We start from the raw sequence: 14,606 nt of genomic DNA, 5'->3' as shown, positions 1-14,606 counted from the left end.
TCGAGCGTGTCAGGGGCAATCGTAACACTCTGTTACTTTTGCCCCGTTACTATATGTTATCAATTCTGATTGTCTTTGTTCATATGTTCGTATTACCATTCATCTACTGCAGAATGATCTTGCAACAGCCAAAAGTTCACCAGAACAGATACTGCCTTGCGATACCAATTCTAACATGATCATCTGTCGAAAAGGCCATACAATAGTGGTGATGTGAATCTGACGGTTCGGTTATTTTCGTGATTCAACCACCCTTTCTCATGTTGATCGACTTTTGGTGTGTCGAACTTCAATAGTCATGTCTTAATTCTCGTCCTCTGACTTTGATCATGGCCCACTTACATTTTGATATTTGATGTGAACAATTTATGTTAATTTTCTACAGCACAGATAAATGTCATTATAGCTTTGACGCCACACAATGTTGCGTCCTCGTTTTACTATGCTATCATCGGCCCATTCAACCAAGATATGTTGGCCAGGTCAGTTTCGCACCTTCGCAGGTGACCGAATGACCAACCCATTATGCCCGCTGAACAATAGAACCTTGGTAGAAGAGGCCGAATATGTGTAGGGAGATGATGGAATGAATGTGTCTCTTGTACACTTTAAGCTTGAACAAGACACAAAGGGTGATATTGCATTCAGATGGCATAAATGCGATGCGGCGTAGCCTGGAAGCGTTCAAACGTCTCTTCCTTTAGTTTCATACAATATTAAAATTTGTGCTTCCGTTTTCGTTGTTCATCCAGTTTGTGTTTAGTTATAAATAACACTGTTACAATTGCCCCGCAAGGGTGGTACAATTGCCCCTGGGTACGGGGCGATTGTAACATTTAAGCAGCAATTTTTGCGACCCAAAATTTCCATGATTGATTGTTGATTGAGTTCCAATTTAGTTTTCATATCAATTATCGAGTTGTTGGCTTCTTTATATAAAACTTTGGAAGTGTAATTTCCACGAGAAGAACACGTAATGCTGGAAAATACGAAAAGTGTTACAATTGTCCCCGGTCTCCCCTACATTCTTAAGGAAGATATTGAGGGTAATTAAATAATGTGAAAAAGCAGATCCGAATAGACTCACTCTATCTCTCGTGATGTCATTTCCAGACTTGAGAATGCGAACGCTCTGGTCAATCGCACGAACACCAACATAAGAGCCACGATCTGCTGAAACAGTAATACTGACTGGCATACCGGCGTCGGTTTTCTGCTTGCTCAAATTCATGATAACCTGGAAAAAGGATATCACGATACTAACACGTATTATTATTTGTGTGTTTTGCTTTGTTTTTAAAAGTACACTGTTACTTCATACACTTCATCAATGTGGTTTCCATCTGAATCCATGTTTATATGCTGGCTGGTGAGCTGTAGATAAGGGTCACACGCAAAGTGATATCGACAGCGGCGAGGACTCTTTGAATTCCATGGTCGTGTTATGTGTAGCAGCGACGATGGGGGCATCGCGATTCGAAAGCAGATCATCGCTTATTATAGAGGCATATGAGTTGAAATTGGGGGCTGTCGTTATTCATCGCGTGTCCGCACGTCATATTTTCATAATATATCCAAAGCCGAGGTTCAGAGGAGTCCCCGAAGGTCAACACGCATACTCGACAGACACATATCATTTGTGATGATGCGACCCCCTTGGACATCATTGTTTACAGGTTATTAAGTTCAGTATGTCGTCAAATTGTTACTGTTATGGTGGTACGTCTTGTGCCGTGACGGACGCAGGAGAAGTTAGAGTTCGAAATCTAAACCCTCCGTCCTTCTGAAATGCCAATCAATCATATCTTCAATATTTATAAGCTAATTGTAAGCAAGCAAATGCTATGTCGCTGTTGCGTTTCGATCGAACCATACGACGGCATTGTCCACGGTTAACCCCGCATTTATATATGGTATCAGAATACAACAGGATATTAAGCGTCCCACTGACACCTTTTGGCCTTACATGATAATTTGACCCGCAGGTCCATACCGTAGGTCTACCGCAGGTATACCATTTACCACTGATGTTCATGTGCAGTTTTTACCAAGGGTTTCTACGTTCGACATGCAGAGAGAGTTCATAATACTTGTCGAAAACTTTGGTCGACCCCAGCTGAATCATTGACTTCAACAGCCATTGAAATACATTATGTTGATATATTCATTGGTCACTGTATTTCGTCTCTATGCCTTAAACATAAAATTTACATTAAATACTATTTATTCCTTGTATAGGTGGATAAATCCGTAATTAATGTGACGATTCAGGAATCCGGCCTGCAATGTAGGCCTACTTCATTTTCTCTTATCCGGCCCGCCGACTGGATAAGTTGCCCTCCTCTGTTATTCATGGTGGTGCGTTTCGTGTGAAAATCTGATTTTAATGGTTTTGTTCATTAAATTCTGTTGAAGGGCAGTTCCTTTTGCGCACCAGTAATCCGTGGTAATGTGTTATGTGTGTATTATGGCAGATTTTTTTAGGATTCAGCAAAAATTTGTGGTTCCGCAAAGGCTTGCAAATTAACGTAAATGTTCCGCTGGTCAGTAGAGAATAATTACACATCAATTGTAAATATATTCAGAGGTGGTCAAAGTAGTCACCGTCGCTACTCAAGTAGAAGTAGAATTTCTACTCAAGTGGAAGTAGTAGTGCTGGTTCACAAGTAAGTAAGTAAGTAGGCATTCTACACCTATTTTTGCCTATAAAACTGAAAACGATCAAGTAGAATTAGAAGTAGTCTAAAATCATACCTACTTAATAAGTAGTGCGAGTAGACAAATCTACTTCAAGTAGTTCAAAGAGTAGAAGTACTTCGTTACTGACCACCTCTGAATATATTCCGTCTGATACCCACGTTATAGGAAACAATTGCTAGCCTAAAGGACATATTTCCAACGGCATATTTCAATGAAGAAATTTCATATATTAGACGAGGTGGATGCTGTTTGCTGAATACCATCGAAATAATCGTATATTTTGCCAAGATACAGCGATGGTAGCCTGTACTAGGCCAACTATGCTATAAAAATTAATGCCTTCGATACACAGGTATAAGGGTGTGTATCTTAGATATATATTCTTCAATTTATACGATGGCAACCCAAATGCACATTGCAAGGTACGAAGTTACGGTATGATATTATTAATGGATGTAGGGTACTGAAAATGATTACGCATGCTACGTAAACTGCTTCGGGCGGGCCTTCTCCAGCGCTGAAAGATGGTGGGGATTAGGCGAATCAGAGGCTATATTATCATCACCAGTCGATAGAAGCTTAGTACACAACTGTCAATTAATTGCAGACGTCCTCGTGTCCTATACTCGATTACGATACGTGAAGCTATAGTAAATTTCAAACACATCCTCGCAGAACCGAGCTCGTTTGTAATTAGAAAGACACTCTATAGACGCATAATGCAAAATTTGAAGATGCGTACAAGGAAGAATGAAAACATTTCGTAAATCACATTTTCTATACGACAATACCGTTTGAGATTGTTACAAATATTACTGTGTCACTACATATCACTATGTTATGTGTAGCGTGCATGGATGCACCACATTACCTGGTTCTTCAATATTGCGTTTACATTCATTATCACAGCATCCGCGACTAATTCTCTGTAACGCGTGACGAATGACACAACAATATGAACTGTGGGGACGTGCCGGGAGTCGAGAGTGAATCGGTATTCGAACGAGTGATAGAGATCGGTGGAGTTGTATTCTGATGGTAAGTAATTTTCACTTTGTATAAGTCTTCCTTGCGACAGCATCTGAGAATATGAGTCGCATTATGGGAGAGTGGCTTGAAACACGATGTTATATCTGCCATTGAATTAGCCCATTACGCACCGTAATTCGGTAACCCGAAAATTCCGGTATTTGGGTTGTCGTTATAGTAAGGACAGCGATGTCGCCCACTGTGTGTGCGGCTTCGCTTGTCATCGCTTGCAGGTAAACATTTGTAAAGGATTGGAAACGATCCGCATACCATTCTGTCATTTTTTCATATCGGCCTTCTGCTGTGAGGATCTTAACCTATAGAATGAAAGAATAGGATGATTGCGAAATTAGCTTGATGAGAAGGCAACTCAATTTCCATGCTCTGATCAACTTGAAAAATCAACGACTTACAGTAAAGTGGACGCGGTCCCAGCTGCCAGATATATTTGCGATAGTAAACACGACCAAACCATCATCATCAACGGCAACATCGTAGCTGCGTACTGGCGGAGATGGTTTCCGGTTTTCGAAATTCCAATACAGATTGAATCTAAAGAAGACGTGGTAAAGGTGACTGATTTTTAGCAACGCCGGCAATTCACTAAATATAAAATTCGTTTTTATAGTTAAGATCAAAGGTGTCGCCTCATATTTTCGTTTATAATTTTTACTATATCTTACTATTTTACTCTAAAGCAGTGGTTCTCAACCTTTTTGTCCTCGTAGACCCCTTTTGGTCGCCAGGGACCCCCGCGGACCCCCTAAAGTTTTCGTTCAAATTTAGCTCAATTATCGTGCAACCGTGATATGACTTGTGCAAAATTTAACTGTAGTATAGAGATAAACAGCAACAAAATGACTAATGTTATAAATAATGTCATACAATATGTAGAAATTGCATCTATTTTTATTATTTCAAAGCGAATTTTTCAAGAGCATTTATTAAAATAAGTGGTCGTGTCTTGAAACCCCACGCTTTTGATTTGATATGAACAAGTGCTGAAAAACCATTTCCGCAAAGATAGGTGGTGGCGAATGTAATATTAACTCGTAACGCTTCCGACGACACCGTAAGGCACCAAAATTGATTAACAGATTTTTGAACGAACGTCCAGCCTAGCCATGCCTATCTATCTAGCAGCAGTGGTAGTGGTTATGTATACTACAGAAGAAATTGGATCAAAAATTTCCATTTCTAGCGACTGCTCACTAGTTTTCTGAGACTGACAACGTGTAAACATTTCGAAATCACCCTTATTTTCCCTTATTTTTTCACAAACCCAAACAAAACATCTTCAATTAGCTATATATGTTTGTATCATTAGGCTGTTGTCCATTCATCAATTAAAATGAGTTTTTATTGTAGGATATTTCATTTCCGACAGCCCTTTTTGTAATGTGGTCGTGAAGTTTTACCAGTTATGAAGCGAATCTGTCTCGTGATTTGCCTAATTGAAAAATTACAAATTAGGCTATCGATCATTTTTCAAATTTCGAGGTCTCGCGGACCCCCTGGAAATGCTTCGCGAACCCAAAAGGGTCCGCGGACCCCCGGTTGAGAACCACTGCTCTAAAGTAATCTATCAGTATCATTGTATCATCTATCAATCACATTTTTCAAACACTCACTAGTGGAATGTCAGTAAATGGACGATCTGCCTTCTGGCAAAAAGGGTGCACCAACTCAAAATTGACATGCATCCGATTTGTCGATTATGTGGCTGTCATAATTTTCAATAATGTGTCCATGAAATCATCCAAATATAATTAAGTGTCCGCCCTTCAGAAAGGTTAAGAACTACTGCATTAAATACTCACGAGTAGCTCATTTCGATTTGGACACGAGTTGTCCTCAATTCACCGACGGATAGCGAGCTGCTGTCTTTTTGCGATACTTTTACCTATAAGCAATTACAAGGTTTACAATATTTGTATATTGATCAGTATAATTTTAATATTCATGATTGCCAACATACAAACATCTTGTAAGCCAAGTATTAGCACTCAACAGTGATGATTGACTCATATGGACTCGTACATCACTATGACACACATGGGCACCATTCAATTCAATTTCAACAATATGAGTTAGGATTTAATAAGGATGAATTGGTAATTGTTAGTTCTGAGATCTGGAGGACTTTCCTACCAAATTGTGACTTCGAGTGGCACCCGTAATACACACCAATCCAATAAAATAAAAAAGCCAACCTATAAATTGAGTTGTACGTCTTAACCTCTATATCAGTGGCGTTCATACTTCTTTAGACCCCCCACACTTTGATGACAATGAAAATTTGTCCCACGTCTTATCAACATACCATAAAATCTCTAAATGGAGCAGCAAGAATGTTCACAATCCCAAAGCATAGTTTGATGGCATGGAAGGTTATGACTGTTGAGAGACTTCTCAAATATGAAATTCTCGTTATGCACAGAGCAATAATTATGAGCTGGAAGTAAATAGCATCGAGCGCGAAAATACTTTCTGTTGAATATTTTGTCAAAATTAACCATACGCAATGGTAGCACGTGGCATATAGATATTTTAACGACTTTAGTGTCTAATCCGTTCTTTCACCCCACTTGCACTTTGCTGAAGCGTATTTGACGATAATGCAAATGAAAACCAACGGCGCGGGCCGCATGCCATTAAAACTTGGCACTTTTTCAAGTGACAAATTTTTTTCTCTAATGGTCGCAGTTGTTCGAGAACAGAATGATTTAATTTAGTACTTTTGGGCTGCGCTTCTTAAGAGTGTCCTAATTGATTATAATCGGAGTGGCTACTGCGACGTTTTAAGTCACTTTGATTTAAATCCTTGTTTCTTAGATTCAAAAGGCACATAATACGTCAGGGAAATAGGGTATTTCTTTATCTTTATTTTTGTGCTTTTCTACGCACTCGGCACGGGTGTTTGGCAGACAGATCATAGCAGCATCAGCTAAAAGATACTCTTTATACAGATATATCTTCTGGTCGATGCAAGGTCCCGTATCGGTCAAAATGTAGCATCGGTGTATGGATGGTACGACGAAATTATGACATTTAAAATCGTAATCCAATAAGGAATATTGTCGTTATTGAAACTTGGAAGTTCATTCTGAGTTCAAGGAACAATATTTGTCTCAGGTGGCTGCGTGCCCCCCTTAGATGCTTCCGCGTTTCGCAAATGGGGCGCGCCCCCATTTTGAGAACCACTGTTCTATGTGATACAGACGCACTGATATAGGTATCGTTAAAATTCTGACTGCTAGAATAAATATTGCCATATAGCTTACGCCAATGGTTCGCAGTGATATTTACGCGAACCCCTTCTCACATTATAAGTTAGGCCTATATTATCGGGTTACCACTATCATCAGTATTAGCAGTAGTAAGTAGTTGGTAAGTTCGTCATCATGCCCCATCGGAAAACCATATAGTTCGGTTTTAATCGTCCTTTACAATTTTTAATGTTCAATAATAAAGACCGTATGATGTGAGACGCAATGTCGATAGAAAACACCCTTTTAAAATGATTTCTCGTGTTTCAAAGGAAGCTTGGAAGAAACCAAGTCGGCTTTTCTCAGTTTTGATTGTGATTGTATATATATAGATTTGCGGTTGCACCGATCTTAGCATGCCCATGCAACGTCTATGCCATGCTGAAAAACGGCAACATAGTTTTCTTGCTTTTCCCTTCGGAAATTTTATATAAAAGGAATGTCAACTCTGGGTAATATGTGGCGACCCACCAAAAACAACTTTTGGGCCGCGACTAAAACTTTTTGAACCACCGGCTCACGGAATATGTTCATAGCATATCGTAAAATTCTCACATAGGCCGAATATGGCAAACCGGGTTTGATGTATTCTGGTGCTGAAAGCTTCTCTGCCTTTATTTTTAGTCGCTCCAGTCGCATAGTTGTAGTATCTGAAATGAGTAAAGCTGGTTGTTTTCTGTCATTTCTGAGTTTAAAGTTTAAAAGGGAATCTGGTGATGCGAATTTGATGTCTCCAAATTAGTAACTTCCTATTCCATTGAAATGATGATTACTGCTACATGTTACAGGCTTCTGAATTACACCATATAATAGTGTTATATATGTCCTCGTTTAGGAGGATTAGTCCTCCTTTTGCAGCAAATCGAAAATCGCGGAAGCCTAAATGTCCTCATTTTTTTCAAATTCATCCCCCTTTACAGCTTTGACAGCTAGGCTAATGGTCGGGGTCACCTGAAACGTATAGGGATGGTGTGAACGTGAGGTTCACGTTCGCGTTCTGTGTGTGAACCTCGCAAATTTAGAAGTTCACGTTCACAAACGAACCTTGGTAGGTTCTGCACTGTGAACCTTTTTCGTATATTACAATTTTCACTTCATTATAACATCTTTGGTTGAAATTTATTGCATTTCAACTGCGGGCCAGTCTATGCATGGCGCTGACAGCATAAAAAATCAGCACTAAACGAGCATGAACCTTGACAATCTCAAACATTTTACCTGCTTTGTTACTAAAGTTTGCTCGAAATATCCAGCTTTCCGTTTGTGAATATTTAGTGACTCTCTGCTGTGAACTCGACCCGCAATCACACAACATCAAGAGCGAAATACACTAGATGTAGGGTAGGTAGTCAGCGAATAATGCTTATTCAACCAATCAATGAAATTGATACCATTGTCTGATGTAGAAAATCTAGCAGGCGTACGAAGTCAATCTCGATATCATATGTTTATTGTATCATAAGAAAACAAATCCGTGCGATTGGGGTGTTGGCTACTGCCGTACAACTTGTTATAGTAATATCGGTAGCAAGTACAGAAACCCGGTTTATACTCTGCTCAGTATCAACGTATCATTACTCACACGCCGAATACATTGTTCGGTCTGGCCTATACCGTTAAGGAGTAAGCTTATATTCACTTGCAAGTATCCTGGTCGAAATTGTCGGCAAAGCGACGGAAGATATTGATTTTATGGGATTATTATATCATTTGATTGCCCCAGTTAATACATTTGGCGACATTTAATACGTCAATATGTACTTCAGCATTGCTTTGCTGCATTATGTGGCACGAGTCGTCGCTAGGTATCGTGTACATTAATATGGACTATGACGTCACTGAAATGCAGGGTTGGAATTAGCAATATGACGTCACGTGACGTCACGAGGTTCACACCATCCCTAAACGCCATAAATGACGCGTAATATATAATGCGGATGTTCGAGCGGGTCATAATATATCAAAATCAGCTGTTTTCAATACCAGTAAGCCAACTTTTATGATTTGATTAAGCATCCTCCTTTCCCGACTCCAAAAGATGTTAAGCCTAGCATATATAGAAATACGTATGACTGCCTGGTCCTAATTCTTAATAATGACCAATATCACGGAAAGAATTGATCCTAAAAACGTAGCGATGATTCTTTCTGTTTTCGATATGGTTTATTACGTGACTTAACATCGAAAATCGTACAAAAACAGTTACGTAACTTTCATGATACTTTGATGCTACCAATATTGAAAAGATGTGGATTTCACCAGTGTGTAATAAGTGCAATTTTTTGATTCGAGGTATTATATATCAATACTATTCGTACCTCTGTGCTTGATATTCGAGTACCATCAAGTGATGAGGAATATAAAATGTATCAGCTGTGCTCTACTACTGTACTTTACCGTTAAAGCTTTGTCCAGAGTGTTGCTCGGTCACTGCAGCGAAAATGCTTAAAATTGAGCCGGATTGCTGTGGGTTCCAACCCAAAGTTGTGATTATATCTTTGACATCAATGACAAAGTTTTCTTCTCCGGCGAATTCCTGATAAGATGGTGATTTAGTCTGATGCGTCGAGTTGGGCTGATACGCAGACAGAAGGCAAATGCTTACAATGAAGTCAATGCGTATTGCGTTTGGACGCGTCGATTTTTCGCCGTGGCGCGGTGTGGAGATTTCTACATAACCAGATCCTTTGACAGGTTGCCCGTAAGTATACCTGAATTCGATAATAAATTGTGATAGTAAACTGAGCAGGCATTTTTGATTAAAAAACACAGTAACGTAATAATAGACAACTCATATGACAAGCTGTGATGGTATGATCTACAGATGGTATTAAATCTAAGTCAATGCATATTATATATATATACATTGAATACCACTTCATCGCACGTGATGTCAAATCAAGAATTTGTATACATAATGTCAATATTGCCCTTTAATTAGGTTGTGTCAAGTCACAGATACATGATTTAAGCCATATCCAAGTAATATTGGAATATGTTGATCCCGTAACTATCATGCGAGAATACCCAGCAAAATACCAGCCTATCGTAAGCTGTTTTCATTATCTACGAAATCAGTTCTATTTAGACTGAATTCATACATACATAGCTTTCACTTTCCCAGTCAGAGCAGTCGACCCTTGATGTAAGAACGATTGATCTGTTTTGATTTCGATACTGAACTTGGGTAAAACGTATTCCTCAATAGATACCGTGATAAAGTCTTCGTAACCCTGCAATAGCATGATGATATCAGCGAGACAGGAATACACCGATGAGAGATTTCACGTACATGAACTTCATAGCTTAATTTCCACTCTCCTCGAGTGGAGTATCTATTGAGCTGGAACTTAGAACCATGAACCCCACGATTGAGCGTTGCGTTACGTTCTCTCATCACGATATTTCCTTTAGGATCGACCAATCTGAAATTCGCATGGCCGACGAAAGGTAGAAGGTCTGGTTTTGTGACGACAGCTCGAAATTTCACTGAAAAATACGGTTCTTATTCTTCGATTTCACAGTGTTGATCAATTCCATTTGAACAGGTGCATAGAAGGATAATCATAAATATACCCGTCGTGTTTTTCACTGAAGGTAGAATAGGCCTAATTGTTATAAGGATGGATATCTAACAGAATCAAAACATATTGCAATAGAATTCACATGACAATAGACATGCATCAGCATTACCATATACTAGTGAGGGGGGCATTGTCAATAATCCACGGACTGGTTTACTACCAGATTTTTTTTGTAGTCTTGCCCGGAGCTGAAGCGGATTTTTTAATGCGGATTTATAGCCAGGGCGAATATTGCCAGTATGTTTTGTTGTTATTTTTAGCCGAAGTCGGATCCGAACAAAGTACCATAAGAAAATACAGGATCACAGTCGGACTAGGGCATTCGATCATTCATACATTACTGTATATCAGTGTTGGGATGACTCGAGTCACCTTTTTCGAATGACTTGACTTGACTCGAGTCACTTTGCTAAAATGACTTGACTTGACTTGACTCGGCGTATCAGAAATATCGATTGACTCGTGACTCGGAGCAAAACTCACGAGTCAATTTCAAGTCATCAAGTAATCAGTGTCGACAAAAATCACTGAATCTTGCATATGCTTGGATTGTTCGCGAAACGCTGGTGTAACCGCGAGAGCGACCGATCATTTAATGATCTTGCGTTTTACGGAGCCTCCATTGTTCACTCACAAATAAATTGACCGCAAACGAAGTGATCGAAGCTTACAGCTTACGTTGTCGTAAACTAGTATAGTAAAGTAATTAATCTCTGTTTTTACCTTAACCAAACCTCTTGTTTTATTGAAATTGAATTCTAAAATAGTTTATATAGTCCTCAGCCATTGGCGCAGGCTCGAATTGTATCATATCGATTTGTAAATGAGTCATGTATTGCATCCTATCAATTCGTATCTATTCTCTATTTTGCCTGGTAACTATAAACTATGGTTTAGCAGCTCTACGTATAGGTGAGCGATACAGCGCCTTCTTACATGTATATGTAACTCTATATTCGTTCATCGGCTTAAAATCAATGACCGCTCAATCTGTATTTCAGACAGCTAGCAAAATGCAATGACGTTATCATACCCCATACTTCGAAAAGGCAACTTGACTTGGATTGTGACTTGACTCGTGACTTGACTTGACTTGACTCGACTTGACTCGAGTCACCTCCAAAAATCGAGTGACTTGACTTGACTCGAGTCACCTTTGAAAATCGATTGACTTGACTTGACTCGAGTCAAAATGGGCAATGACTCGAAGGTAGTGACTTGATCCCAACACTGCTGTATATTCGATTATGTTTGTACGCATGAATAAGTCGTGTCTTGGTACTCAAATTTAAAGACTATTGGGAACTCGTAGGCATCTATTGGTATTATTATTAATATTTAATTAATAAAATCATGGTATACGGGGCTTATAAAAACGAAAGTCGTTTGCACCCCAAGATAATTTATTTCATTGCCGAATACAAGTTCAGTGATTTATTTTCCAAGGGATAATAAGCTATTTACAGCTATTTGTCCTGACTTATATACAGCGTCCTGATGCAACTACTAAATCGAATACAATCGTAAAGTACTGTTGTCAGTCAATAAGTTATCGACACTATGGGATTTTCTTTGGTTGCGCAATGTTCCTCGGTGTCCATAGCCGTCGTTTTACTGCAATATCTATCAGAAGATGGGTGCGGGCTTCGAGTTAATTTTATATAAGACTTACCAGTTTGTCCTGGTTTGTAAATAGCTTTGTCGGTCTGGATAAAAATGGAGACAGATTTTTTGTGATAATTGAGTTTCTCTGAGGAAGCATCGAATAAAACATTTCCCGAAGTTGAATTTCTCCCAACTACCGACACCCGAAAATCGGTTGTTCCACTGTACTCCTGTGGTATCTGTTACGTGAAGTGTAGGGTAGTATGTTGGGTGATATTAATAACAAACATCAATTTTAAATACATGTTTAAAACAGGGCCATTGTTTAAAACATGTTATTAATTTTTTTTAAATGTTTTTAGCCATAAAGTCACGAAACTTTATTTGAGACGTGTTGGCTTCTAAAGTATTCCAATTGAAACTACAGGATCAATATGGCCTCTTTCACCAAAAACGTTTCTAAACCCTGTCTTCAGCGGACCAACAAATATCCTTGATCAGGACTACATGATCATGCACCATAGTTATAGCCGGCGGTCATCATCAACAAAACATCCATTCCGCTACAGTGTACGTGCTATAACCGTTTAACCGTCGACGATTTCGTGTGTTCCAATTCCCACCATCCCATATTGTATTTACATCAGCTAAATCTAATGCAAGTCTTCCTGAAGAATCATGCTCTAATGTTTTCTCGACAGTATTTGAACAATTACGGCATATAATTATACAACTCTTTTTGAAATTGCAATTTCAATGTTACCAAAATCCCAAACAATTCTACGTGTGGTCTGGTTTATTCCGATAAACGAGACTAAAATAAACCTATACAAACAATATCAACCTACATTGGCGTGAAATTAGTGTCGTGATATTACGCATCGTGTTTACACAAACCAGGAATTTCCAGGGTGTCTCAACATATCTGATATTATTGTTACAATATTGGCCTAAGCTTACCGCATCGAACTGGATACATTTCGATTGACCTATAAAAGAAATAAGAAACCATATAGTAAATAGAATCACACTTTTACCGACATATAATATACCCGTCGTTATCTCCTTCGTATGCGTTGATTCAAATCCCATTGCAGACGCCAGTCTTGCAGTCACGCTAACGGAGCCTTGAAGACCAGGCAGGATTTCGACTTCAATCGAATACGGAACTCCGGGTCGTATATTTGTGGGAACATACGCCGCATATCTATCAAGATTAAAAATAAGATTGACTGGAGCATTTTAAATTGTTTACATCTACTCGGCAGTGGTATTCACTATTTGGGACGGTCACTCAGGCTATCTTCTAGTAGGCTATATGTATATATATACTATTTCCTATGCATAAACCACGATTATGGAGTGTTGGAGACCAACCAACAAAAACTGATGGATGTATTAGGAGAGGTGAGGGGTCGAAGAATATCAGTTACCTTGGACGTAAACGAGCCATCGTCGAAATTGGCAAATCAATATGAAATAACCTCAAACCACGACTACTCAAATCCACGCATCGATAGCCATGACGAGATCTATATGGAGGGATATACATTATGATTGATATGCTTTTATGGTGTCGCTACTAATCGGTGTATCTGAAATCTATACGCACACATATTGATTTGTCGAAGTTGTTTTTCTTAATGGCCTGATATATGATTGGTGTTTCAGTAATGATAACAAAACTAACATCTCATGGCAAAATCTTGAGTGTCCTATGATATTCAGCTTGGGGCGATTAGGCCACTTCGTAGCAATTATTTGTTTGATATTCAAGATATGTCGTCATCAAGTGTTGATAGAAAATGAAGACGTATCCATCAGACATGGGGTAATCGCGATTAGTAATCGTAATCGATTACGACGATTACAGCATTTTCAAGTAATCGTAATCGCAATCGATTACATTCGAAAAAATTCCGAAGTAATCGTAATCGTAATCGACTACTTCCCATATCTAATCGATTTCTTTGTGAAAGACCGATTACTTTTTATCTGTACAAGGACTATGACATAAACTCAACATTCGCGAACAAGGAAAAGATATTATACCAGGTTAATGATAGCGCAAACGACTGATTTACAAACACTACTGTTCATTATTACGTCAGAAGTATTAGCTTCGCTCAGGATTGCGTAAGAAGTATCTGTATGTACTGTACTGTACTGTATGTAAATAGATATTCGACGTACATTGTATAGTGTGATTGTAAGAACACCTGCCGAGCGATATATCAGGTTATCGCAACAATCCAGACGCCGCTACCTCGTAGCAGGATAATAATCACCATTCAGCCTAGTTGCAAATGGCAACTTATGTATTGGTGTTTGGTTAAAGGTTATGCTTATAGTTAAACGCAATTTGTCTGTTGGTGTTTGGCGAGCAGCAGGCCTATGCAGTAAGTACCAGGGATGGTGT

General features: G+C 38.9%; 1 protein-coding gene across 1 annotated transcript in view; it reads right to left on the bottom strand.

Annotated features, from left to right (window-relative positions):
• LOC145446605 (CD109 antigen-like) overlaps positions 1-13,640 on the bottom strand; it is a 36,554-nt gene extending 22,914 nt beyond the window's left edge. The window contains exons 1-14 of the mRNA XM_080324950.1: positions 13,621-13,640; positions 13,240-13,394; positions 13,148-13,176; positions 12,255-12,426; positions 10,291-10,502; positions 10,104-10,231; positions 9,477-9,709; positions 7,554-7,648; positions 5,550-5,632; positions 4,143-4,281; positions 3,861-4,046; positions 3,548-3,781; positions 1,322-1,374; positions 1,025-1,259 (exon numbers count right to left, since the gene is read on the bottom strand). Coding sequence (XP_080181076.1) covers positions 1,025-1,259; positions 1,322-1,374; positions 3,548-3,781; positions 3,861-4,046; positions 4,143-4,281; positions 5,550-5,632; positions 7,554-7,648; positions 9,477-9,709; positions 10,104-10,231; positions 10,291-10,502; positions 12,255-12,426; positions 13,148-13,176; positions 13,240-13,394; positions 13,621-13,640 — 1,974 coding nt within the window. The remainder of the gene's footprint in view (positions 1-1,024; positions 1,260-1,321; positions 1,375-3,547; positions 3,782-3,860; positions 4,047-4,142; positions 4,282-5,549; positions 5,633-7,553; positions 7,649-9,476; positions 9,710-10,103; positions 10,232-10,290; positions 10,503-12,254; positions 12,427-13,147; positions 13,177-13,239; positions 13,395-13,620) is intronic.
• Positions 13,641-14,606: the final 966 nt, after the last annotated feature.

The sequence above is a fragment of the Botryllus schlosseri genome, chromosome 9, assembly GCF_051294905.1.
Source record: "Botryllus schlosseri isolate E-star chromosome 9, Bs_hap1, whole genome shotgun sequence".
In the NCBI taxonomy this organism is placed as follows: domain Eukaryota; kingdom Metazoa; phylum Chordata; class Ascidiacea; order Stolidobranchia; family Styelidae; genus Botryllus; species Botryllus schlosseri.
This window is presented reverse-complemented; position numbering and strand designations above follow the sequence as displayed.